The sequence below is a fragment of the Mercenaria mercenaria genome, chromosome 9 (assembly GCF_021730395.1).
Source record: "Mercenaria mercenaria strain notata chromosome 9, MADL_Memer_1, whole genome shotgun sequence".
In the NCBI taxonomy this organism is placed as follows: Eukaryota; Metazoa; Mollusca; class Bivalvia; order Venerida; family Veneridae; genus Mercenaria; species Mercenaria mercenaria.
In genome coordinates this window covers 68,691,691-68,718,528 of record NC_069369.1, presented here as the reverse complement: position 1 = coordinate 68,718,528, position 26,838 = coordinate 68,691,691, and the positions used below count along the sequence as shown (strand labels likewise).

General features: G+C 34.5%; 1 protein-coding gene across 5 annotated transcripts in view; it reads right to left on the bottom strand.

Annotated features, from left to right (window-relative positions):
* Positions 1-26,838, bottom strand: part of LOC123547383 (myosin-7-like) — a 77,994-nt gene that overhangs the window by 38,499 nt on the left and 12,657 nt on the right. For 3 of the 5 annotated variants that reach the window (XM_045334433.2, XM_053551655.1, XM_053551657.1), the window contains 13 exons: positions 25,667-25,750; positions 25,078-25,152; positions 24,178-24,261; positions 23,390-23,606; positions 22,997-23,145; positions 21,584-21,682; positions 20,630-20,839; positions 8,831-8,940; positions 6,466-6,555; positions 5,825-5,948; positions 4,501-4,635; positions 2,578-2,640; positions 364-381 (listed from right to left, as the gene is read on the bottom strand). In XM_045334433.2, coding sequence (XP_045190368.2) covers positions 364-381; positions 2,578-2,640; positions 4,501-4,635; positions 5,825-5,948; positions 6,466-6,555; positions 8,831-8,940; positions 20,630-20,839; positions 21,584-21,682; positions 22,997-23,145; positions 23,390-23,606; positions 24,178-24,261; positions 25,078-25,152; positions 25,667-25,750 — 1,458 coding nt within the window. The remainder of the gene's footprint in view (positions 1-363; positions 382-2,577; positions 2,641-4,500; positions 4,636-5,824; positions 5,949-6,465; positions 6,556-8,830; positions 8,941-20,629; positions 20,840-21,583; positions 21,683-22,996; positions 23,146-23,389; positions 23,607-24,177; positions 24,262-25,077; positions 25,153-25,666; positions 25,751-26,838) is intronic. The other 2 variants (XM_053551656.1, XM_053551658.1) reach the window with 1 other exon arrangement.

The following is a 26,838-nucleotide window of genomic DNA, read 5'->3' as shown; positions in this document are numbered from 1 at the left end:
ACTTCAAGTTAATTAAGGTGTAGAACTACCTTAATGGCAACTTTCAAGCTTTTAATATTTCAGGACGACAACGGGTGCTATGATGAATATTATTTTACATGTAGCATGTACATGGGTAGCAAGCCTATTGGATGCTTTCCCTTCACTCAAACCCCAGTAAAGCTCAAACCCTAAGTGGTGCCTTGAAGCCAATGACCTCAACCAGATGAATACATGACCTTTATCCAAGGTAAGGTAAAAGAACTGGTGATTTGTACAGTGCCAACAGTTTCGTACAAGATTTTTTATAGCAGAAATCTAGCAAATTACACGCATAGCAAAAAAATCCTTCCAAAACCAAATAATCATGCACAAACAACATACCTGCTGTCTCTTTACATCCTACAAATTGTACATCAATTGTATACAAGATCTATATACTGTAGCATTAGAAAAGTTGAAATTCTATATGTTTATTACCTTGTACACTTATATGTAAGAAATACCTATACTATTAGGTAACTTAACAATTTTCTGTGAATACAGTGATATATTTGGACAATTGCCCATTCAAAAATTAAATATATATTGGACAATCTGGTGGACATGTCCAATATCTTTTTCAGATGGGTGTAAGTCCACATAAATTCTTTATCCCGTTTTGTACAGGAATCTTTATTCTATAGTTATTTCTCTCTGTAAGAAAAGAAAAGAAAAACAATGCAGATGGGCACAATTCCATCTACATTCCAGGAGATTGAAACACATAAGCCATGCCATGAGAAAACCAACATAGTGGGTTTGCGACCAGCATGGATCCAGACCAGCCTGTGCATCCGCGCAGTCTGGTCAGGATCCATGCTGTTCGCTTTTAAAGCCTATTGGAATTGGAGAAACAGTCAGCGAACAGCATGGATCCTGACCAGACTGCGCGGATGCGCAGGCTGGTCTGGATCCATGCTGGTTGCAAACCCACTATGTTGGTTTTCTCATGGCACGGCTCAGTCATGTATTAAGAATTTGATGTTGAATTTCATCTGGTAATCATTTAAGGTTACAATCTTTTGTTCTTTAGTTAACCCTTACCCTGCTAAATTTCTATAATGAACTTGTCCGTCTTCCAATTTGGACAGTACCATTAACTCTCAAAAGGGGTGCTTACCAAAAAGATACCGACTGAATGGCGAACAGTGCAGATCATGATCAGACTGCATGGATGTGCCGGCTGATCATGATCTACACTGGTCGCAAAGGCAGAATTAATTGTATCCAGCATGATAAGGGTTAACATCAGAATTTGTAGCAGAGTTGCATCATGCAGTGAAATTCATTGTATACTGTAAAATCATTTAATTTCGTGGACATGAAATTTCGTGGTTTTGTTCCAAATGGCAATTTCGTGGGGATATAAATTCGTGGATTTCAACTTTTAGACATACAATGAATGGGAATTTTACTTGTTCATTGGGATTAAATTTCGTGGATTGTCTCAACCACGAAATCCACGAAAATTAGTCCCCTATGAATATTAATGATTTCACAGTATTTATCTTTCTCTACAAATTAATGATTCCCATCAATCTGTATTATCTTTGGCATTGGATATTTCAATTTTGATTTGAACCGACAAAAGCCGTCGACCAATAAAAGTGTCCACATAAAATATAAAAATCAATAAATGACTAATGTGATGATTCTGTATGTGTTTGAAAGAAGGAATTGTGTCCGTTTGATTGTTTTACTCGTCCAAGTATATATTGCCATATTGTACAGTGAGCAGTGTCCATATGACTGTTTTTTTCCTTTTTTACAGAGAAAAATAAGCACTGAATAACAAACCATTTAAGACTGTCCTATACAATACCATTATACGTAATTTGACATGTACCTATCCAAAAAACATATTGGACTTGCCTATAGACTGGTTCAATATGTTTTTGTTCCAAGTGGGTACTCTTGCAAATCTAAATTGCCGTATTGTATAGTGAACAGTATTAAATAATCTAATAATATTTTACGGTGACATGGAACAACTTTGAATAGATGAGTGCAAGAGGAAAAGAGGTACAGAATGAAAAGAAATGTACTCTAAAAATTGTAAAATTGTCCCATAAAGTCAAGATTGTCGCAACACGTAAACAGCAAATTCAAGTTTTATGACTGTTCTATAAACATGTACATCTTAATGCCAGTTCTGAATCTTTAACTATAGACATTTATCGAAGTAAATACTTAATGAATATATATAGCCTCAACCTGTCTATTAATCAGAAAAAATTAATACTGCAGACAGCAAAATTTTGTTACCTGAAACCAGCTCTTTACGTTGTACAAATTTTCAAGTCCCAAAAAGACTTCTTCTACAGGAATGACTCAGGAAAGGTATCTGCAAATTCTCTCCATCTCAGACAGAGTAAAACTTTGTGGTTCTAAGAGTGACCAAAAGGCTGGTTGTGTCAAAATCAATATGGTATGATCATCACTATGACTATCACATGCTGAAAACACACCTATTTTTTTATGGCTTGTCCCTGCCAATTTATAATAGGAATATCTCTAAAATCCACAGTCAAAATAATGAATCAATCTTTTTTTTACCTGTAAATCTTTGAGCGTCTGGTCTTGTTTCTGCAGCACAGCTTGTCTTCTTGCATGTCCAACCTGTAACAGACATAACAATGTTATATCTATTTATCAAGAAACAACAGAATTGTCACTGGTCACTTTCTTTTATCATGAACAATTTATCAGATCTACAGAGAGTTGTTAAGTAAAATGTAGAGAACGCATCAAGATCTCATTTTGTTAGGCCTAAAAAAAATTGTTTGTTTCTGGTAACATGCACATTAAAATTAGGGTATTTAGGTCGGAAATTTTTAGATTTTGTTTTATTAAGTGGGACTTTTCGGAATTTTTTTGTGTGTCAAAAAATGAATACAAATAAGAGGGTTATGCCTTTAGATCACCAGTAAGTTGATTTTTAACATCACTGACCATGTTTAAAGCATAAAAGTTGAAAAAAAACTCTCTAAGGCCATAAGAACATTTAGGGTCAGGCCAAAAATTAGGGTAGGTTGGGATACCGGAAACAATTTTTTTAGGCCTTATCACAAAATTTAGCTAGTTTCAGATCTGTTTTATTCTATAGATATTTGTACAAAATCACAATTCATGACAATGATAAAGAGCACCACCTTGCGGGTGCAGACGCTCATCTGATTTTTTTGTCTCTGTATAATAGAAATATTGTCATACCCATGATTTTCAAAAAGGGCCATAATTCTTGCAAATAAGCAATGTAGAGTTACGGTACTTGCTGTGCGGAGTCAGCTTTTAATGGCGAATAACTGCTCCAAGTTTTAAAGCAATGGCTTTGACCGTTAAGGAGAAAAGTTGACCTAAACGCAAAACTTAACCAAGAAATCTGATATTTTCTAAGTCTAAATGGGGCCATACTTCTTGCAAAAAGCAAGATGGAGTTGTGTTTCTTGTTGTACAGAGTCAGCTTTTGATGGTGAACAGGTGTTGCAAGTTTTAAAGCAATAGCTGTGATAGTTTAGGAGAAAATTTGACCTAAAAATAAAACTTAACCAAGAAATGTGATATTTTCTAAGTCCAAAAGGGGCCATAATTGTTGCAAAAAGCAGGATGGAGTTAAGTTTCTTGCTGTACAGAGTCAGCTTTTGATGGTGAACAAGTGTTGCAAGTTTTAAAGCAATAGCTTTGATAGTTTAGGAGAAAAGCTGACCTAAACATAAAACTTAACCAGGCAACGCCGACGCAGACGCCGATCAAGTGATGACAATAACTCATCATTTTTTTTCAAAAAATCAGATGAGCTAAAAAGAACTCTATTTTCATCACCGATCTGACATTCAAAGTCTCGCAAATTTTAACTAATAAATTATTAACACACCATCTTTCAATCAGTTTTTGATTGACAAATATGATAATAAGTGCATTTTTTTTAAATTTAAATTACTTTACTGTGATATATAATAGCTTAGCATCAATTCTAAAATGAAAAATATCATGGACAATTGGGGAAACAAATTTATCACAAAGTTTTTAAGAACGAAAGTTGTGATTATTGTGAAAAAGAATTAATTCTGGTGAATCTTAATCTGTTTAAAAGTGAGTATTGTAATATAAGAAATCATGATCATTTCAGAATCGGTTGTATTTATCCTCATAAAATTATTTTATAAGGTGAAAAACCTCTTTGTTAAGTTTATTTTACAGTATATTCCCTTATTAATGCCCCTAGTGGTGTTACACTGGCATTTATTAACACCCAAAAAGGGGGTCTTTTTACATTTTTTTCTTTTGTAAACATAAACTTTAAATATAATAATGAAGGTATTTTAACAATTACAGCACAACCACACTGCTGGTATTAACTTATGACCTAAATTTACTAAAAAAAATTTTTTTTCAAAAATAGGGTGGCAGAGAGCATTCAATAGATGGACGGGGTTAACTAGGGAATGTCTAGTTTATTTTCTTAAATAAAGACTGCACCTCTAATCTACCCATCAGTATAGCCAGTTCCTTCTCCTGCTGGGCTAGGGCAGCCTCAGTTTCAACAGCCAATCGTCTTCTTAGACTTGCTTCTGCTTCCCGCCTTTCCTTTTCAAACAGTACCATCTCTTGGTCCTATAGATCAGAAACAGGATTAGAGATTATAAGAAAAAGGATTTGGAGTAGAGACTTTTTGTAATTTTTTTAGAGGCGTTTAAACTTTATTTTCTTTAAATGGGTTGCTTAAACATCAATAATGACAATGACATACAAAACTTTTCATCAGATAAGTTACAAACTCTTAGTAGATAGTTTTGACTGCATCATATCTAGGCATATGAAATACAGATCAATATAATTGCACCTTTACTAATCCTACCTGTCCTGTATTACAAAACCTGATCTATTGTGACATTTTGATACAAGCAAAACTGTATTATCTTCACTATAAAACACTAAGTGATATTTCATTTTATTATCAGCTTGTTAAACGTGATTTTTTCCCCATAAATATGCTGACAAAAACGTCTGAAGCAATTTTTAAGGATAAATCAAACATATAATATGAATATATCTTAATTGTTTTTGTTGTGCAAATAGTTATGAAATTGTGTCTTAAACCATTTTCATTTTCCCCTCAACTGTATAATTGCAAGCGTAGTACTAATAGATATCTCTGCTTTAATGTCCTTGCCTAAGGCAAGAGTTGTAATTCTCTGCAGATCACAGATTTAAAATGTATATTTAAATTTCAGTTATTGATATAAAAAAAACTTTCATAAATTTCACATTTGTAAAAACATGTTTGGTTATTTGAAAGTCTTAGAAGTCACTTTCTAGACTTTATTTAATGTCCTTCTACCTTTGAAAATTGTAGGGTCTATTTCTATATCATATCAGTTTCTCCTAACAACCTCAACACCCTAAAAGTGCACTAAAAAGACTGATAAACTTTATTCATATGAGACAGACAACTCCAATACTTGATATATCATAAAAATAAATTTTTAGCTGCAAGCTGTGTGTAAAAATCACAAAGCTCTCGCAACACCTATACGTTTATAACCGCAACTTATGTTACACCGTCAATGCAGCTGCAGACAATTAAAATGACAAAAGAGATAATATGAAATATCAAAATCTGTTTCTGTACTGCACACAGTCAGTTTTCTATAACAAAATCAAGTTTCAATGATAAATTGTTTCTCGGAAAAAAGAATATTAATACGAATCAAATAGATTGACAAAAGTTTTATTAATTTCCTGTCTAAGGCATTTCCAGTATCACTGATAAAAGATTTCATAAGGAAGTAAGTTAAAATACCAATGCAGCCTGTAGACGCTGTATTTCCTTCTCCGAAGCGTTTTTCTTGTCTGCAATAATGGCGGCTTGCTGGGCTTGTATTTCCGCAAGACGAGCTTTACGCTGACTCAGCTTGTGTTCCAAACTGTAAACAGGCAGATTATTTTTTATCGTTAATTGGTGAAATTGCATCATGTCTTGTCTTTTTCCCTTAATTCTTTGACCAAACAATTTTGAGCAGCCAGATTGCAGTGCTCCACTGGCTGGCGGCTTAATACAGTTTGATTACACCAGTTTCTTCTCCTTCACATTATAATTACTGCTTTAACCCTTAGCCTGCTGAATTTCTAAAATGGACTGATCCATCATTCAATTTGGGCAATACCATTTATTATTCAAAGGGGTGTTTACTGAAAATTTACTGACTGAATAGCGAACAGTGCAGACCATGATCAGCCTGCACAGATGTGCAGGCTGATCATGGTCTGCACTGGTCGCAAAGGCAAAATTACTTGCCGCCAGCAGGCTAAAGGTTAATGAAGTTTCAATATTTTCATACTACAAAGTAGTACCTTTAAATCTTATTATGCAACCTGAAAATAAAATCTAATGGGATTTGAATACAGAGAATTCTAATGTGTAAAATAATTGACTGAACTGACCTCATTTGTTGTTTGGCTTTACTTCTGGCTAGCTGATTGTTCAGTGACTGCATGTTTCTCTCATGTTCCTTTAGGATCTTTTCTTTAGCTCTGAAAAAAAAAACCCAGAAATTTCAACAACCGAATCTGCAGTAAGCTGTGTGTTTCACTGTTTTTATTCATGACAAGAAATATATGGTCATACTGAGTAGAGATAGACCCTAAAATTTTCAATGATAGTATTACATTAAATAAAGACTAGAAATTAATTTCCAAGTCCTTGAAATAACCAAAAATGATTTCACAAATGTGAAGTTTATGATAGTTTTGTTAATATCAATAACAGAAGTTTTAATTTTTAATTTAAAGTTGTGATCCACAAAGAATGACAACTCTTGCCTTGGGCTAGTACTTATAAGTAGATATCTATTAGTTTACTTCCTTGCAATTACACAATTGAGTGAAAATGAAAACTGTTTCAGACACAATATCATACTTTTTGCACAACAAAATCATTAAGGATTTATTCATTTGTGTTTGATTTACCTCAAGACATGGTTCTATGATTCTGTCAACTTACATATGGTAAACAATTAACTTTTAACAAGCCAATAATAAAATGAAGTACCAGTAGGTAAATAATAGCGCAGATAATACAGTTTTGCTTGTATCAAAATGTCACAATAGGTCCACTTTTGTAATACAGAACCCCTGGTAGGATTAGTAAAGGTGCAATTATATTGATCTCTATTTCCTATGCCTATGTAACTGAGCAAACGCACTATACTGCGAACTCTCTTGAGCAAACATTGCTGGAAAAAGAAACGCATTTGTTGTAAAGTGTTTGTTGCTATGTAGAAGTTCATTTATGAAGACAAATATATGATGGACAGAAAAATATTGACTTTTGTAAGAGGTATTTGCTCTTCCCTTTAAATATTAACAATTTATAAAATTTCCATTTTGTTTTTACCGATAAATAAAATCCCTGAAAACAAGCCTCCAGGAAATAGCCATTTTGACCAATTATGTAGGGATAACATTTTTTTGCGTCATAACATGAAATCAACATGCGCTAACTCTACTTTAGCATAAAACATGTAAAAAACTAAACTAACTATATTGTCCCTCAACATCATTAAATTTACTTAAAATGCCCGGGAATGTCTGTGTTGTTTTAGTGCATTGTATTCATTTCCTTTTGAATTATCCCTTTTGGGGCCGCAATACATTTACACTTTGCCAGGAATGTGCATATAAACAAGGCTTACAGCACTTGCGGAGAACCTCTGTTTAACTGTTTTTTTTGTATAATAGAATATTGTCTATCCATGATTTTTAAGTCTAAAGGCCTCACTCTTGCAAAGCAGGATGAGTTATGTTTCTTGATGTCAGTGTCCACTTATATGGTGAAAACTGTTGCAAGTTTTAAAGCAATAGCTTTGATAGTTATGAAAAGTTGACTAAACATAATATTCAACAAGAAAATGATTTTCTAAGTCCAAAAGGGGCAATAATTATTGCAAAGCAGGATGGGTTATGTTGCTTGCTGTACAGGGTCAGCTTATGTGGTGAACAGAGTTGCAGTTTTAAAGCAATGCTTTGATAGTTTAAGAGAAAAGTGACCTAACATAAAACTTAACAAGAACTGATTTTCTATGTCCAAGGGGCAATAATTCTTGCAAAGCAAGATGGAGTTATGTTCTTGATGTACAGGTCCTTATGATGGTGAACAAGGTTGCAAGTTTTAAGGAATAGCTTTGATAGTTTAGGATAAAGCTGACCTAACATAAACTTAACCAAGAAATGATTCATGTCCAAGGGCAATAATTCTTGCAAAGAAGATGGAGTTATGTTTCTTGAGTACAGGGTCTGCTTATGATGGTGAACAAGTATTCAAGTTTCAAAGCAAAAGCTTTATTGAAGTTTTTAGGTAGAAAAGTTACCTAATAATAAAACTTCAACCAAGTAAATCTGATAATATATCCTAGAAAAAAGGGCCATCAAATCTTGCAAAAAGCAAATGGAGTTATGTTTTTTGCTATACAGGGTCATGTTATGATGGTGAACAAGTATTCCAAGTTTCAAAGCATTAGCAATTATAGTTTAGAAAAGCTGACCTAAACATAAAACTTACCCGGAAGCGCGATCGCAGACGCAACGCCGACAATCCGCTCATGTGATGACAATATCTCATCATTTTTTTTCAAAAAATCAGATGAGCTAAAAAGGTGTTTTAACAGCACGTAAGCACGAGAACCTCTCTGTTTACACATGTTTTTTCTCCTGTTAAAACACCTGCAAAAAGTGACAAGAACAGCAGTTTTATGCTAGAATACAATTAAAATAATAAGTGAAATAGAACTATTCTTGCACATGTACTTACTCATCTGATAGATCAATGTTGCTGTTGAGGACACGTTTCACAGTTGCATCTTGCTGTTCCAAGATGGCTTCTCTCTGTGCCTCGTCTTGTTTCTGGTCTTCTTCCAGTTTCTGAAGAAACACAAAACAAACCATATATCACTGCATTACTGTTGTTCTTGCTCAAGGTGGCTATAGCACATGACTTTTCTTACAAAGGCTCATGTCAGTTTCTGTTCTTTTAGTGTCGACTCAGGCTATTTCATATTAATAGTTTTTATACTCATGGATTGTAAACACAGGAAAGAATAAAAATGATGTTTGCAATATTATAACAACCAACAAAGTAACAAAAAGTTGATATGCCCCCGAAAAATTCTTTTTTTCTTTTTTACATTCTCAATTTAACATTATCAGTGCTTTTTTCTTTTCTTTTTTTTTTTAATTTTGTGTATCAAAATCATGTAATTCTGTACTTATTTACATTGACTTGTCAATTTCAACAACACATAAATATTGATTGCACTTTAAGATAACAGAAACCAGGGGTGGATCAAGGATTCTGGTATTGGGGGCACAACTTCGGGGGTGGGGGGTGGGGGGGTTAAATTTGAAGTTATTGAAATAAAAATTTATCTGCCCTAAATGATTGAGGGCTGCTCAACTTCAGCATTTACAAATCCTACGAAAATAATATTTTTCATTTAAATTGACCTGAAAATTGTTCTAAAATGACTGACGTCTTAACCGTAGTCTATAAATATGTATGATTGACAGATTTTTTTGTTGGGGTGTGCCCCATGTTGAATCCGCCTTTGGACACGCCCATATAAATTATTGTAATATATGATAGTACCAGAAATCCCATTAATTCAAGTATGTGCGAAATAGAAATAATCAGATAACTAAAGCAAAGCTTCAAATGTCATTCGAGGAATATGGTTTCCATATATGAGCTGCACCATGAGAAAACCAACATTGCGCATTTGCTACCAGCATGGATCCAGACCAGCCTGTGCATCCACGCAGTCTGGTCAGGATCCATGCTGTTCGCTAACGGTTTCTCTAATTGCAATAGGCTTTGAAAGCGAACAGTATGGATCCTGACAAGAATGCGCAGGCTTGACTGGATCCATGCTGGTCCCAAATGCACTATGTTGGTTTTCTCATGACGCGGCTCATATCATATTTTAATTTTAACAATAGGAACATGGTTTTCCTTATATCATGTTTTAATGTTAAACAAAACCATTAACCGACATAATAAAATTTTCATTTGCCAGGAATAGATATCATAGCTGTTTAATTATAATTCAAAGCAGACTCATTTTATGAATTTCAAATTTATGATCTCTTTTGGCCTTTGTAATTCAATACATAACGAATTAATGAAATCTTGGTCAAAATGCGTAGGATTTTCCTACAAATCAAAATTATATGCACAATCCTTGATTTCTTAAAAAAGACTCTTTTTTTTTTTTCTTTTTTTTTTTTTTTTTTAACAGGAAGCTATATAATTATAACTTAACGCTGCTTACTTTAATGCAGTGCGTAGGCAAATTATTAGTAACTCATATCACCGGTGACGCAATAACAGTTCGCAAAAAGAATATTATACAATGCTGCGTATATAATTATCTTACAATTTTACATAACAATTTGTGGAAAATGACATGGGTTGAAATTCTAGAACTTAGAAATGTTTTTTTTTTTGTAATGATTAGAATTGTAGAAAGAAAAACAAAAACAGTTAGCAAGTTAGAATTACAGTGACAATTACTACTGTTTGCAGATCAAATTTCCCCTTCAACTTTTTTGAAATCGATAGAGTTGCATGTTTACGTCACAAAAACGGTGAAGCTGAAGCTATTTTTGGAGTAATCCTGACAGGTTAACCCCGCCTCATCCACAATAAATTATTCATTCACCTTGTCGTGAAACTTTTTTCTTTATCTTGACGTCACACAAAGCGCGCGCTCTATCTTTGAAGTATCCCCATACTTTCATACATTGTAAAGGGCAATAAGGTGATAATAGATATGTTGTTTTAAAAGAATATAGAATATTTCAACTACGTTCAAATGAAAACACCGTGTTTTGTTTGTTATGACAATTATTATCGACGAAATTTTCAAGTACGCAAGGTATAAAAGGTTTTATAGAAAGGTATCATTGAACCTTCAAGCTACGCAACACTTGTAGATCTGTCATATCCATAAAAACTGATTTATTTGATATTCAAACTTTTGCAGTCTTCCGTAGCTTAACTATCGCAAATCTAACTCCATTATAGATCTAGTTTTTTATTTTATTTTTTGGCGGGGTTTACGTGTATGTGAACTGATCTACTATTTATCTGAAGTCGTTTAAACACTATTTCTGTTATTTACATACAGGTAGTTGATAAGCCCTATCATCGTTCATGGAAAGAACCAGTTAGAAGTCAAAATAATTCGACGTTTAGTTTGTTTTATATTTGTGACGGTGACTCTAAAAGGACCAAAATAATTGAGGATAAATAACAGCACACCGTCATTTAAAGTTATTGGTTTTATCGCTTGCACATATTTGTAACGTTAATCGTGTTTTAAACTCAAATCTAGCAATGACAATTTCTTTCGAGTGGAGAAAATAACTCGTAACTGTTTCCTAGGATCGCGTCAAATTAGTTAGACTAAGACTCATATATTCCGTAAGAAATTCCCGCCTTTTTTCAACTAAAGAGGCATGGTCGGTTCCGGGAATCGAACTTATGCCCTTCAATCAATGATGAGCGAATCCAACAACTCGAGTCAGTCGTGTTTTATAATTATTGTGAAAACTAAACACGAGACACATTATTTAAAAGAAAAGTCTGCAGCAAAAGGTACTGAAATTTAAGCAGAAAAAGGCCTGTAATGTATAAGAGGGTGTCTTTTTTTCACATCCAAGCTACTAAAATGTAGTGTGCATTGTGGCAAGATTCATTTAAATGAAGATTAGATCTAGTATGCCTACATCTGTTACAATCCGGTTAAACACACATTCAAACAGTATTTAAATCAGCATTTCTTGGTCATGTAGCCAATGTAAACAAGTTCATCCGGTAATTTTTTTACTCTTATCGGAAAGGCGGAGTTACCTGTATAGACGAGATCCAAAAATAGCTTCAGCATAGCTGCTTTTGTGACGTAAAGTTACAAGTCTATCGATTTAAAAAAAGGCACAAAGGGCAATTTGATCTGCAAACAGTAGTATCCCCTCATCGCAATGTTTTATTAATGTAAATTCATTCCTCAGAACTCAATGACTGAGATCCGATACAATGTCCCAGTTCTCCCAAATTATCTCACAAAAAAATGTCCTCCCTAATTATTAATACTTATACACACTAAGTTTTAATTTACAAAAATAATTAATTACTTTTTTCCTTGCATATTAATAAAGATAATGTCTATAAGACATTTTATTATAGGAAAGGTTAATCTGATTCATTTAAAACTTGTAACAGAATTTTTGAACATATTTTGGGACATTGGGCTTGATCCACACAATACAGCCACCCTTTCAGAAATCTGACCATTCATGTCCAGATAAAATACTGGTAACATTCCCTGACATTTTCCAAATTTCAAACTTTCTCTCACACCTTTCCAAATTTCCTGACTGTGAAAAACTGTAAACTTCCCTGGCTTTTCTCTGATGTGTGCGAACCTTGCAATTTGACTTATTTATAAACACCTCTTCAATACTGTCAAATACAAGACTTTAGTGTTTAACCCTTAGCCTGCTGGCGGCAAGTCACTGAGCCTTTGCGACCAGTGCAGACCAAGATCAGCCTGCACATCCGTGCAGTCTGATCATGGTCTGCACTGTTCGCTATTCAGTCAGTAAATTTTCAGTAAACACCCCTTCGAATAATAAATGGTATTGCCCAAATTGAATGATGGACCAGTCCATTATAGAAATTTAGCAGGCTAAGGGTTAACTAATTTAATTTTTTATTTCAAATAAAGAAATGTGCAAAATATATTCCAAAAAAACACAAGGTTATTCAAGCTGCAATCCATTTCAAGCTGTAACTTTGAGTAACATTGACCTTCATCTTGATCAAAGGTTCTTTTCTTGTCACAAAAAAGTACAAAAAACAGCCATAATTCTGACAAAATGTATTAGAGAGTAATGCTTCTTCACCTACTTGCCAAACTTACATGATGAATAAGTGTACAAAGAATTAAGGCTATTTCTCTTAGCACTCAAGAAAATTATGTGGACCTAAATAAAATTTTAACAGGCATACGAATTAAGTAAAAATGGCCCAAATTTTCAGTTTACCCCAAAAATATAGTTACTGTGACCATGACTTTATCACCCCTTCCCCCCACCTCCATGCCCACCACACACATAAACAAGAGCTGTCCGTAAGACAGCCAAGCTCGACTATTCGAAATATTGTCACAGAAGCAGGAAATTATTACCCAAAATGTTAAATATCAAAAGAGTTTTAAGTTCGAAACGGGACATAATTTGACCAAAATGCATATCAGAGTTATGGGACTTGATGCTATCAACTAGTTTAATAACCCCGAAGAAACATGTTAAGTTTCAATTCCATATCTGCATTAGTTTTGGAGATAGTAACTTGCATGTAAAACTTTAACCAGAATTTTCTAAGTCCAAAAGGGGGCATAATTTGCTCAAAATACATGTTAAGAGTTATGGAACTTGACCCAGTGAGGTTGGTAAACTGACCTAGAAAAAGAATAAATAAGTTTCAAAGCTATATGCCTTTTGGTAATAGCTGTATGTACTTGCACGCAAAACTTTAACCAGGATTTTCTAAGTCCAAAAGGGTGCATAATTTGCCCAAAATACATGTCAGAGTTATGGACTTGATTCTATCAACTAGTTTTATAACCCGAAGACACATGTGAAGTTTCAATTTAATATCTGCATTAGTTTTGGAGATAGTAACTTGCATGTAAAACTTTAACCAGGATTTTCTAAGTCCAAAAGGGGGCATAATTTGCTCAAAATACATGTCAGAGTTATGGGACTTGGCCCAGTGAGGTAGGTAATTGATCTAGAAAAAGAAAAAATAAGTTTCAAATCAATATGCCTTTTAGTAATAGCTGTATGTACTTGCACGCAAAACTTTAACCAGAATTTTCTAAGTCCAAAAGGGGGCATAATTTGGCCAAAATACATGTCAGAGTTATGGGACTTGACCCAGTGAGGTAGGTAATTGATCTAGAAAAAGAAAAAATAAGTTTCAAATCTATATGCCTTTTAGTAATAGCTGTATGTACTTGCACGCAAAACTTTAACCAAAATTTTCTAAGTACAAAAGGGGGCATAATTTGGCCAAAATGAAGGTCAGAGTTATGGGACTTGGTGCTATCAACTAGTTTTATAACCTCAAAGACACATGTGAAGTTTCAATTCAATATCTGCATTAGTTTTGGAGATAGTAACTTGCATGTAAAACTTTAACCAGAATTTTCTAAGTCCAAAAGGGGGCATAATTTGCTCAAAATACATGTTAGAGTTATGGGACTTGACCCAGTGAGGTTGGTAATTGACCTAGAAAAAGAATAAATAAGTTTCAAAGCTATATGCCTTTAAATGATAGCTGTATGTACTTGCATGCAAAAACTTAACCAAGGTGTGACGCCGACGCCGACGCCGACGCCGACGCCAGGGTGAGTAGAATAGCTAGACTATTCTTCGAATAGTCGAGCTAAAAAATCAATGACCTTATTGACCCATTGTGCAATCACAACCTTGGTTTTTGTATAAGCTACCTATGAACTAAGTTTCACGTCATTAGACACTGTTATTTTCTATTTTTAGTAACACTGACTTTAACCTTGACCCAAATGGCCCAATATGCATTCCAAACCTTGGTCTTACAACTACCTACCTATGGGCTAAGTTTCAATTCAATATCTCAATTAAAGCTAGTTATTGAGCGGACATGATAAGTTTGACAACGTCCTCCTGCCCACTCGTGATCAAAATAATCGCAAATCTAATAACCAGGTTTTCAATTTGGAAAAAAATCTTACAGCAGTTTTCTAAATATGTACTTATAAAATAACCAGGGTTTTCCATTTTGAAAACAATATCTTACATTTATTTTATGTACATGTTCTTAGAAATTCTGCATAAATTTCATGTTATTAAACAGATGCTAACAGACAAATGAAAAATAAAAAAGTCCTACATGACAATGGACCAAGTAAAGATTATAAAATGTCAAACATATTTAATGTAAATTAATGTAATATGCCGTATCGCCTTTTTTAAGCATTTGATCATGAAATACCATCCTTATGTCATCTAGCAAGTGTTTCTAATATGAATGACAATAGAATGTATAACAAGTAAAACTATAACTATCACTAAAGGTGATGAATGTACCCCCCGCATGCACTGACACAGTACATTGCAATTTGACGCACACAAGATTGCATAATAATGTGGACTTTATGTATATAGACTGTATGTATACAGTATAGTAACAAAAAACAAAGTGCCATAACTATGCAGAATATTTATCTAAAAGAACATAACATGCACCATGCACAACTAGAGTTGGCACTGATCACTTGTGTTAAGTTTCATTAAGTTGTGTGCAAGGTTTGAAAGATTAGGCGCGCACAAGACTGCATATGCAGACTGTATGTACATAGTATGTTAACAAGAAACAAAGTCCCAAAACTCTGCAATTTTTGTTGTTGAAAGAACGTGACATGCCCGATGCACAACTAATGTTGTTACTGATCACTTGTGTGAAGTTTCATTAAATTGTGTCAAGGGGATGAGGAGAGATGGTGCGCACAAAATTGTGTCTATGTATATAGTATAGTAACAAAAAAACAAAGTCCCGTAACTCTGCAAAAAATATTCTGAAAAAACCAAACATGCCCCATGCACAACTACTGTTGTTACTGATCACTTGTGTGAAGTTTCATTAAATTGTGTCAAGGGGATGAGGAGAGATGGTGCGCACAAGATTGTATCTATGTATATAGTATAGTAACAAAAAACAAAGTCCCGTAACTCTGCAATTTTGTTTTCTGAAAGAAACTAACATGCCCCATGCACAACTACTATTGTTACTTATCACTTGTGTGAAGTTTCATTAAACTGTGTCAAGGGGATGAGGAGAGATGGTGTGCACAAGTTTGTGTCTATGTATATAGTATAGTAACAAAAAAACAAAGTCCCATAACTCTGCAAATTTTTTTTCTAAAAGAACCTAACATGCCCCATGCACAACTACTGTTGGTATTGATCACTTTTGTGAAGTTTCATTAAATTCTGTCAAGGGGATAAGGAGAGATGGTGCGCACAAGATTGCGTCTACGGACAGACAGACAGACGGACAGACAGACAATCTGAAACCAATATACGCCCCCCTTACAACTTTGTTGTCGGGGGGTACAAAAAATAATCAGAATTAGATACTGCAATCAAACTAGAAGGATGAGAAATAAATATAGAGGTGTGAAAAAGAATTTGCACCAACACTTAGTGAATTTTGATGTTGTACTCATCAGGAAAATTACTCAATTCATGTAACAGTTTTGTTTGCAATTTCCTTGTACTTCATAGATTTTATTTTTAAGGATGTACACTAGAATTGGGGGCAAAAAATTTTCCCAATAACTAGAGCTATCACTAAAGGTGATGAATGTACCCCCCCGCATGCACTGACACAGTACATTGCAATTTGACGCACACAAAATTGCATAATTATGTGGACTGTATGTATATAGATTGTATGTATACAGTATAGTAACAAAAAACAAAGTCCCATAACTATGCAGAATATTTATCTAAAAGAACGTAACATGCACCATGCACAACTAGGGTTGGTACTGATCACTTGTGTGAAGTTTCATTAAATTGTGTGTAAGGGTTTGGTAGATTAGGCACGCACAAGATTGCATATGCAGACTGTATGTACATAGTATGTTAACAAGAAACAAAGTCCCATAACTCTGCAATTTTTGTCGCTGAAAGAACCTAACATGACTCATGCACAACTACTGTTGTTACTGATCACTTGTGTGAAGTTTCATTAAATTGTGTCAAGGGGATGAGGAGAGATGGTGCGCACAAGATTGTGTCTATGTATATAGTATAGTAACAAAAAACAAAGTCCCATAACTCTGCAAATTTTTTTCTGAAAGAACCTAACATGACCCATGCACAACTACTGTTGTTACTGATCACTTGTGTGAAGTTTCATTAAATTGTGTCAAGGGGATGAGGAGAGATGGTGCACACAAGATTGTGTCTATGTATATAGTATAGTAACAAAAAAACAAAGTCCCATAACTCTGCAAAAATTTTTTCTAAAGGAACCTAACATGCCCCATGCACAACTACTGTTGGTACTGATCACTTGTGTGAAGTTTCATTAAATTGTGTCAAGGGGATGAGGAGAGATGGTGCGCACAAGATTGCGTCTACAGACAGACAGACAGACAGATAGACAACCTGAAACCAGTATACCCCCCCTTACAACTTTGTTGTCGGGGGGTACAATAATAATAATTTTTTGTGAAAATGCCGCTTTCAAGGGCAGATAACTCTTTTTCAATACTGGTGACCTATGACTTTTATTGCAAATTTTTGCTTCTTAGGTGATTGTCCTTCAATATCCAAAGTTTGAAGAAATTCTATTATTGGGAAAAATTCCACCAATCTCATATACAGGAAATTCTAGCATATGCCTTTAATGAAATAAAAAGTGCCAAAGACAGAAAAACCTAGGCCAAGACATTTAGTGCTTTCTCTGCAAAAAATGTCAGGCAGATTGAATCAATACTGTCTTCAAACACTTCACTTCAACTCCTGTGTGTATGTTACCTACACATTTGGGTGAAGTGTTTGAGAAAAGTATCAAGAATTTCTATCAGACGCTTTTTTGTAAGGAAAGAACCCATGTTTCCTGTCTTCAACGCTTTTTATTTCATCAAAATCTGTCACATAATAAGGAAATAATAAGCAAAAATGTTACCTGAATCGAGCGATTTTCCTCACACGTACGATATTGAAAAGACCAAAGTAATACACTGACCGTTTGCAGTCTTAAGATGATGAGAAAAACGGTGTTTCAGGTGAGTCAAACACAGAAAATATACAAAAAATGGGTTGGGACAATTTGAATTGCTTGAAGTCAGCCTTAGTAACTGTACTATGTTTGTTTTTACAGCAGTGTCCAACCAATTCTTGTCTAGTCTTGTTTAAAGCATATTTTGACAAATTAAATTGTTTTAGTGATTATGTATTTTGTACACTAATACTATAAAGATTTCTAAGCTGTTGAATCGGAACTAGCTATGATCAAATTTCCATTCATTCTGACATTATTTTGATCGCTTTTCATGACAACATAAATAACATCTCGTCTTACATTAATGGCTTGCTTTGACTTTTTTTTCACAATTTTTTTTTTTTGCTTTACACACAGAGAATATAAGAACTTATGTTAAATACAGAGAAATATACAATGAAGCAGACGTCACTATAATAATTTTCCTCAAGCTGACTCCTGTTTGTTGACATAATCAAACTGCACCTTCACAATCAGTCGAAAACCTTTAAGCACTGGGACAATAGCTACTATATGTATTATTCTGAAATATTTTCACAAATGATGCAATAGTACAACAACAAGAACATTTATAGAACATCTGAGAAAAATTTCAAGGACCTTCTTTTACTTTTTCAATAACTATTTATCTCAAAACCATGTCTTGAAATGTTTGCTCCAATAACTACTCTCAACTATCTAAAAATTGGTGCAACAGTACAAATTGAACTCTGTTTAATACAACTGGTGCAACAGTACAAATTGTGGCCTGCGTAAACTGTGATAAAATACTATTTATGACTGCTACTAGATAAACTGGAATTGGTATGTAACCATATATCAGTAATTTCTTTTCAAATTTTTTTTTATAACTTTATTATTTCCATAAAACAAGTTACTGACAGAATATTTTTCAAGGATTTCTGGGTGAAATTAATGCATTTTTTTTTCAAATTTCCAGCATTTTTATTATTGTTTCTTTCAGTGTTTTAGTCATATTCAAGGAGTATTCAAGGACTAGAATCAAGTTCAAGGACTTTTCAAGGTATGTATGAACCCAGTGTGAGGTCAATTTCTGTTAAGGCAAAGGCGCAATGAGATAAGACAAAAGTGTAAAACTGAGGAAGGACTCTTTGCAAGGAAAAAAGGTTTAATGATGATCAACTTTTGTGAAGTAGAAGGTCAACCTTTTGACAGAAAAAAGGTTTACATGAGACTAACTTTTGAGAAATGATCCTATGAGGTAAATCTCTTTATGGAAAGGAAAATGATCAGGTAAGATCAGCTTCTATGATTTATTTATTTTTATTTTGTTGGGTTTAACATCGCACCGACACAATTACAGGCCATATGGTGACTTTCCAGCTTTGATAGTGGAGGAAGCCCCAGGTGCCCCTTCGTGCACTATTTTATCATAAGCGTGCACCTGGGTAGAACCACGGACCTTCCGTAAGCCAGCTGGATGGTTCCTCACATGAAGAATTCAACGCCCCAAGTAAGGCTCGAACCCACGTTGATGAGGGGCAAGTGATTTGAAGTCAGCAACCTTAACCACTCGGCCATGGAGGCCCCCTCAGCTTTTATAAATGTGAAAAGGTAAAGTGAGGTGAATTTTTAAGAAAGCCAAAGGGATTATGTAAGTTCATTTCTATAAGAAGGTGAATAGGTCATATGAGGTAAAGTTACATGAAAGGCATTTAAAAGTTATGTAAGGTCAGTATTTGTGAGGGAGAAAAGGTCAAGGGAGGTAAGATTTTGTGAAAGAATCTTGTGAGATAGTGAGATAATCTTTTATGAAGAAGAGGAGGTCATGTGAAAAAAAGAATCAGTTACTGTGAAAACCTTTTTTCCCCAAGTTTAGACTTTTAGCTCATCAAACCTATATTTAACTAAAGATTGGCCAATAACACAAACTATGGACTGGCTGAAGATTAAGTTTATTTCAGGTCAATTTTTGTGAAATGGAAAAGATAAGGTGACCTAAGATTTTATTAATGTGAAAGGGTCATATAAGGTCAGTCATGAAAAGTACATTTTTATGAAGAAGACCCATTCATTGTGTAGCTGAAGGGTCATATAAGGTCAGATGATGGAATGAAGGAAGGGTCATGTGAGGTAAATTATTATGAAAGCTGAATGGTTCATGTGTAGTCATTTTTGGTAAAAAAGTGTTTAGTCTCTCCATCAGTAAACCATCAAAAAGCATTCAACATCCCTTTACATCCAAACATTTTTCCCCATAATAAAACAGTAAACAATTATTTCATTGATGTTTAGGGAACAGTCAATGCTATTTACTAGAGGTTGCTGCTACAACTTCACATCTTTTGCCAAAGGCCAGTAAGAAATATGCAATCAAAGTCAATCAAATGCTTGAAAAGAGAAGTGTAAGGAACAGTTTATCATAGAGAGAACAGTTTAAACTAGGTTCATCTGTACAGCAGGACTGATAAAACTTGCAAGAAACAGTTATTAAACTAGAGCTGTCACAGGAGTGACAAATTATACCCCCACAATATGGCCTTGTCACAGAAGTAAGCCAATGTCAAAGTCAAACCCCAGACAGACCGATGGACAGACAAGCTTACTCTCTCTCCCTCTCTCTCTCTCTCTCTCTCTCTCTCTCTATATATATATATATACCACCTCCAAAACTTCATTTTGTGGGGGTATAATGACAAGTTACCAATTATTTATGGCATTAAGTAATAATAACAATAAGCAAAAACACACCTTCATTCTCTCTTGCATTTTCTGTTGAAGTCTCGCTCGCGTTCTCTCCAGCTCTTCTCGACGACGCTGATCGAAGGCATCCATGCGTAAATTATGTAATTTAATAATACGTTTCACATCACTGTCCGGAAGCTGTCCCATCTGTGCAACAGACTGTACCATCTTATCTGAGGTCTCCTGAATTGACTTGCTTTTCTGGGCTTCAAGATTCTGTAAATATCAAGAACTTTAGACGGCTGCATCAAAAACTATCTTAGACCTGTAAAAAATTATTTATTCTTTTTCAGACCAAATCTGAATACTTTCCTTTGTCTTGCTCAAAGAAAACAACCGATTTGAAGGAATTACTTTTGTCCAGAACAGGAATTAAATTAACAATTGCAATATTACTAGAAAAAGGCAAAGAAATACAATATATCATGAATATTGGTTTCTAAAAAAATTAATCTGTTTTCTAGGTTTGAAGCTTTTTAATACTCTTAAATCTTACATATTCATGAAAGACAAATCTTCATTCGACTCAAACAATATAAATAAACAGATAAAATTCAGATTAAATTTATAAGTAACTTTGAAAATGCACGTCCTCACAAAATAGCTATTATAGCCTACACCATGATATTGATCAGAAATGTTTTCCATGTTCAGGCCCCTGTGACCTTGACCTTTGATGGAGTGACCCCAAAAACGATTGGGGTCGTCTACTCCATAAGCCCTGCCACCCTATGAGGTTTGAAGGTTCTAGGTCAAATGGTTCTCCAGTTATTGATCGGAAATGAAGTGTGACGGATGGACGGACGGACAGGGCAAAAACAATATGTCTCCCCCCAAAGACAATGATTTTACAGTAACTGCTCTTAGTAACAATATTTACAAGTATATGATGTTACAATGTTACAGTAAACAGAAATGTGTCATATTTCATAATGAAGGACAACAGTGCCAATATCCTACCTGTGTAAGTTTGTCTAATTCTTGTACTTCTGTCTGGTCCAGTTCTGTCAGTGTCTCCTCTACTTCCTGTTGCTGTTGTTGTAACAAACTCTGATAATTCTGAAAAGATGAAGAAAGTATAACTACTTTTACAACAAAACTAGAAATATTTATGGTTTCTAAAATTTCATAGTCAAGTTAATTAACATCATCTATAAGTATCACATGACAGTATTCTAGTTTGTTTCTAGGTTAAATTACAATTTTTAAGAGTATTTTGTATAATTACGGTCAGTCACTCAACCTAAGTAGTGTTCCAGGGCCTGTACTCACCAACAGTTAGACTTGAGAGTGACAAATTTTCAATTAGACATGACTCTGTTTAAAGCCAGTTTCTACAGATGAAATGTTGAATTTTCCATTAGACATGACTCTGTTTAAAGCCAGTTTCTACAGATGAAATGTTGTTAAGCCACCTGTAGGTGCTTTTTAAACACTCAGGCCAAGTTCCATTAGAATCTGTGAAAATTTTACGATGACTGAGCAAATAGAAAATTCAGCATTTTGTAGTCAAAGTCTAAGCTGCAGACTTTAAACATCGGAGAATACCAGCCCTGGATTCTGTGATATCTAATTCTCCTTTAACAACTTCCTCACATGAATGAGGTTAAGAACAAATGATTTCATATCTACTGCCTCTTGTCAAATTGTAACTAACCAAGGGATTTAACTCTTAACCTTTACAGATTCTAAATCTTGGTCTGTTCTATTTGAGCAAACTAAGCTTATAATTCACCATTTGAAAGCTTGCAAACATTTAACATTATAATAATTCATGTTTTCTTGCAGTGTGTTTTATTTTCAAATAGTGTATGTTGTCAATATTCTGGACTACTTTTTAACCTTTAGCCTGCTGATGGCGATTTTGCCTCTGCGACCAGTGCAGACCAAGATCAGCCTGCATGTCCGTCCGATCTTGGTCTGCACTGTTCACTATTCAGTCCGTAAACTTTCAGTGAAAACCCTTTTGAATAATAAGTGGCACTACCTTACTTGAATGTGAACCAGTTCATTTTAGAAATTTAGCCGAGTAAAGGGTAATGAGTAACAAGGGAGAGCATACATTACAACCTTGGTTAACAACACTTACTATGAAATAATTAATATTCGTGGTGGACTAATTTTCATGGATTTCATGGTCGAGTCAATCCATGAAACTAAATCCCAAAGAAGAAGAAAAAATCCCGTTCATTTTATGTTCAAAAGTTGAAAACCATGAATTCTTATCTCTATGAAATAGCTGTTTTGGCCATAACATCAAAATTTAATGATTTTTTCTCCATATATATATATAGACAAAATTCTTGGAAAATGTCTTTCCTGGCATATTGTACTATATCAGCAAAAACAAAACCATCGGGAATTTAAACTTACTGCGCTAAATTCTGCTGAATTTGTGCTTTTTTCCGACCTCTGTAAATAGTTGGCCTTCTCTTTCATGTGTTTGTCTTCCAGTTTGTTCATTCTCTGTTCTCGGCGTTTCTGCAACTTCTCGGCAAGGTCGGCTTGGAGACGCATTGAATCTGTTAAATGATAAGTGTTTTTTCAAAAAATGCATAGTATCATTTCTGTTACAAACTTTTTAAGAAATCTATTTTCAAACACATTCAAATCCTCTTGAGAACATGATAGGCTCATGGATCAAACCTGGACCTCCGTATCCTTATTCTTGTGCTCTACCTACTAAGATAACTGGGCAGACTTATACCAAAATACGAGCAACTCAAAATTGACACTATTTTGAAAGAATGGTTAATTTCTACTGACCAATTTCATGCTGCCTCTGCAAGTTCTGTAAATTCTTCTCATGTTCATCAAGTATTTCTTTCTTCTGTCTATCAATGAGTTTGCCGTCTTGTACAAGTTTATCGAGAGGTTCCTCAAATGCCTTCACTTCCTCCGATACCTTGCCTTTGCTCTGTTGCTCCTGGAGACGGCGGAATTCCAGCAACTGTCGCCGCTTTTCAAGCCTCTCTGCCAAATGCTGGAAAATGTAAGATATATCCCACTTTAAAAGAACCCTTCCTTGAACTATCACGAGAAAATATATTTCCATCCTCCTTTTTCTTATAGGTAAAAGCAAATGTTATGCCAAACAGGATTTGATGTGCTATTTTTAGTGTTCAAGTAAAGCCTCAACATGTTTTACGTACACCTGATTTCACATTTCTTTGTTTCAGCACTGTATTAATTAGCATGTTTGACATGAAAACTTGATGTAAAAATTAAAAGTTGTTACTAAAACCTCTATTGTTTTCAAGTCCACATCCAGCTAAAGAACATCACCAGAATGGCCGAATCCTTACCCATTAAGTAGACTAAGATATCATTAATATTTGTGAGGGACTTACTTCTGTGTATTTTATGAATGCATCAATCCACAACCTTACAAATAAAATTCTGCTGCTTTTACCTTCAAAATCTGAAATCCACTAATTTATGTTCCTGAGTTAAAGCTTTTTGAGCAAAACCACCAAACTATTTACCAACAAACTTCAAGGTTTTAACAGTATGCTATAACTACTGATTCAAATATTTGTCTGTCCAAACTTTACCTGTGCTTGCCTGGCTTGCTCCAAAGCCTGACGCCTGTCAAACTCTGCCATTTCTTGCTTCAATTTCTCCATCAGGTCTTCTACCTGTGTTTACATGTAAATGTCAGCTTTAATTCTTTTATACACTTACAAAATAAGGCAAAACAAACAATAATTTATTATCTTTCTGTGCAAAATTATCCTTTTTGAATTTGATGCAAGAGTCTTATTCAAAGTACAGTCAGATCCATCAAGTGTCAGGATAAGAGACATATACAATATATGAAATGTCTAATATATAGACATGACACAAGGAAATATAACTGAAATGCAAAAATACAAACAAGTTATCTGAACTGTACTGATGCACTGTTCATGCAATAAATGTTTTGTTTTGTTTCTGTTGGGTTTTGAGACATATCAGCAAAATGTAGGTTAAAACTTTGGCTTGTTCCTAGCTTTTAACAATGGGGGAAGACTCCAGGTGATGCTTTGGGCACTATTTCGGGTACAAAAATGTAAGTAGGGGCTCCAGGGTAGAAGTACTGACCTTCTGTAAGCCATACAATTGACTTGCTCACAAGACTACCTGTTCAGGGTTTGGACACTTAGAGGTGACTGGCAAGTGATTCTAATTCAGTGACCTTAACTACTTGGCCCTAGAAGCCTCTAAGAGATAATTCTCAAATAATGTGCATGTTTCATTGTCTTAAAAATACATATGATACTGACACAAGGTCAGAGTTCCTTTTCCTAGACTCCAAGGTTAGAAAACGTAGCTTGGAGACCAGTCTCAGAACGCAATCTGTCCATTGGTCAATTTCAAAACGGTTCTCTGAGACAGCCAATCAGAAACTAGAGCTTTCAGACTGGTCTTCAAACTCAAACTGATAATGAATGAGTCAGTAATAATTGCAATACCTCAGCCTCAGTGAGTCCAGATGTGCGTAACAATTCCCCACGTATCCTCTCTAGTTCATCTTTCTCCAGCTGATTCTAAAATGGAAATATCAGATCTATTATTTTGTCTTCAGAATCAGTTATGTTGAGAAGTTGTCAGCTATTTGCAAAGATCCATTCGGTGCTTGTAGAAGTTTTGTATCATTTGGTATTAAGTCAAATTGAATTAATTTAGGTCATATTACCACAATTCAGTGGTTTTTAAATAGACAAGGAAGACTACGTGTCCCTTCAAGCATTATTTTACATACAGGCACCTGGATAGCACCACTGACCTTCCATAAGCCAGCTTGATGGCTTCTTCACATAAAAGAATTTTACATCCCTTGGGAGGTATCAAACCACATTGTTGAAGAAAGGCATCAAACAGATATCAATTAAAATCAAAGCTACTTTTGTTTAATTTTTGATCTCCAGTTCACTGTTAAAGCAGGCTCAAAACCTCATATTTACTCAAGAAAACAAAAAGAACAGTATGGCAGAATGTTTAATTATGATGAGGGTTTTGTTTTGTTTCATATTGGCTATACATTACTATATTTTGCCTTACCCTTTTAGCATCTAGCCTAATGTTAAGATTGTCTATTTCACTATCCAGCAGCGCTTTGTTCTTTCCATGTTTCTTTTTGAGTTCCTGCAAAAACACAGAACATTAATGTACAAGGTTTATCAATACACAGTACACATGTAAATATTCAGTATAATTATAAAAATAGGATTGCAGTAGCAGAACTTATTCAAATTTTTCAAATTTTGGCTACACAGTGGCTTTGCGACCAGCATGGATCCAGACCAGCCTGCGCATACGCGCAGTCTGGTCAGGATCCATGCTGTTCGCTAACGGTTATTAAATTGCAGAAGCTTAAAGCGAACAGCATGGATCCTGACCAGACTGCGCGGATGCGCAGGCTGGTCTGGATCCATGCTGGTCGCAAACCCACTATGTTGGTTTTCTCATGGCACGGCTCATATGTTAAAGGTATACTCCGCCAAAATTTCAGTTGAAATAATGGACTACTATTATTACATATGATTTATGTAAACATAAAATGAACAAGTTAAGTGTATTAACAGTACTGTGCATTAGGTTTAATATAGAACATATAAATAATATATAGCTAAACACAGTATAAATGTGTACTACACAGTATAAATGTGTACTACCAATAAAAGAAGTTCTCCTTAACAAACAACTGTTACTGCATAGCCTTTAATTTTGAAGCTTCAAATACACAATCAGTTTACATATTTAGTAAAGTTAAAAACATCTAATGTAGATTTTCTACATTTGAAGTAGGTTTTATATGTCTAAAGACAAGAGCTGTCAGTGGACAGCACGCTCGACTATTCTCAGTGCTTGATAGTATAATATAAGCAATGAGTAAAACTTTAACATTACAATAAGCATAGTCGAAAAGGGGCCATAATTCAGTCAAAATGCTTGATAGAGTTGTCTCCTCCTTTTTACAGACTGGGGTTATGATGTTATGATGGTAAACAAGTATGCAAAATATGAAAGCAATATCTCAATAGACTTTGAAAATATTTGGGGTAGTACGCAAACTTTAACATTTATTCTAAGTCTAAAAGGGGCCATAATTCAGTCAAAACGCTTGATAGAGTTACCTCCTCCTCTTCACAGACTGGGGTCATGATGGTAAACAAGTATGCAAAATATGAAAGCAATATCTCAATAGACTTTGAAAATATTTGGGGTAGTAC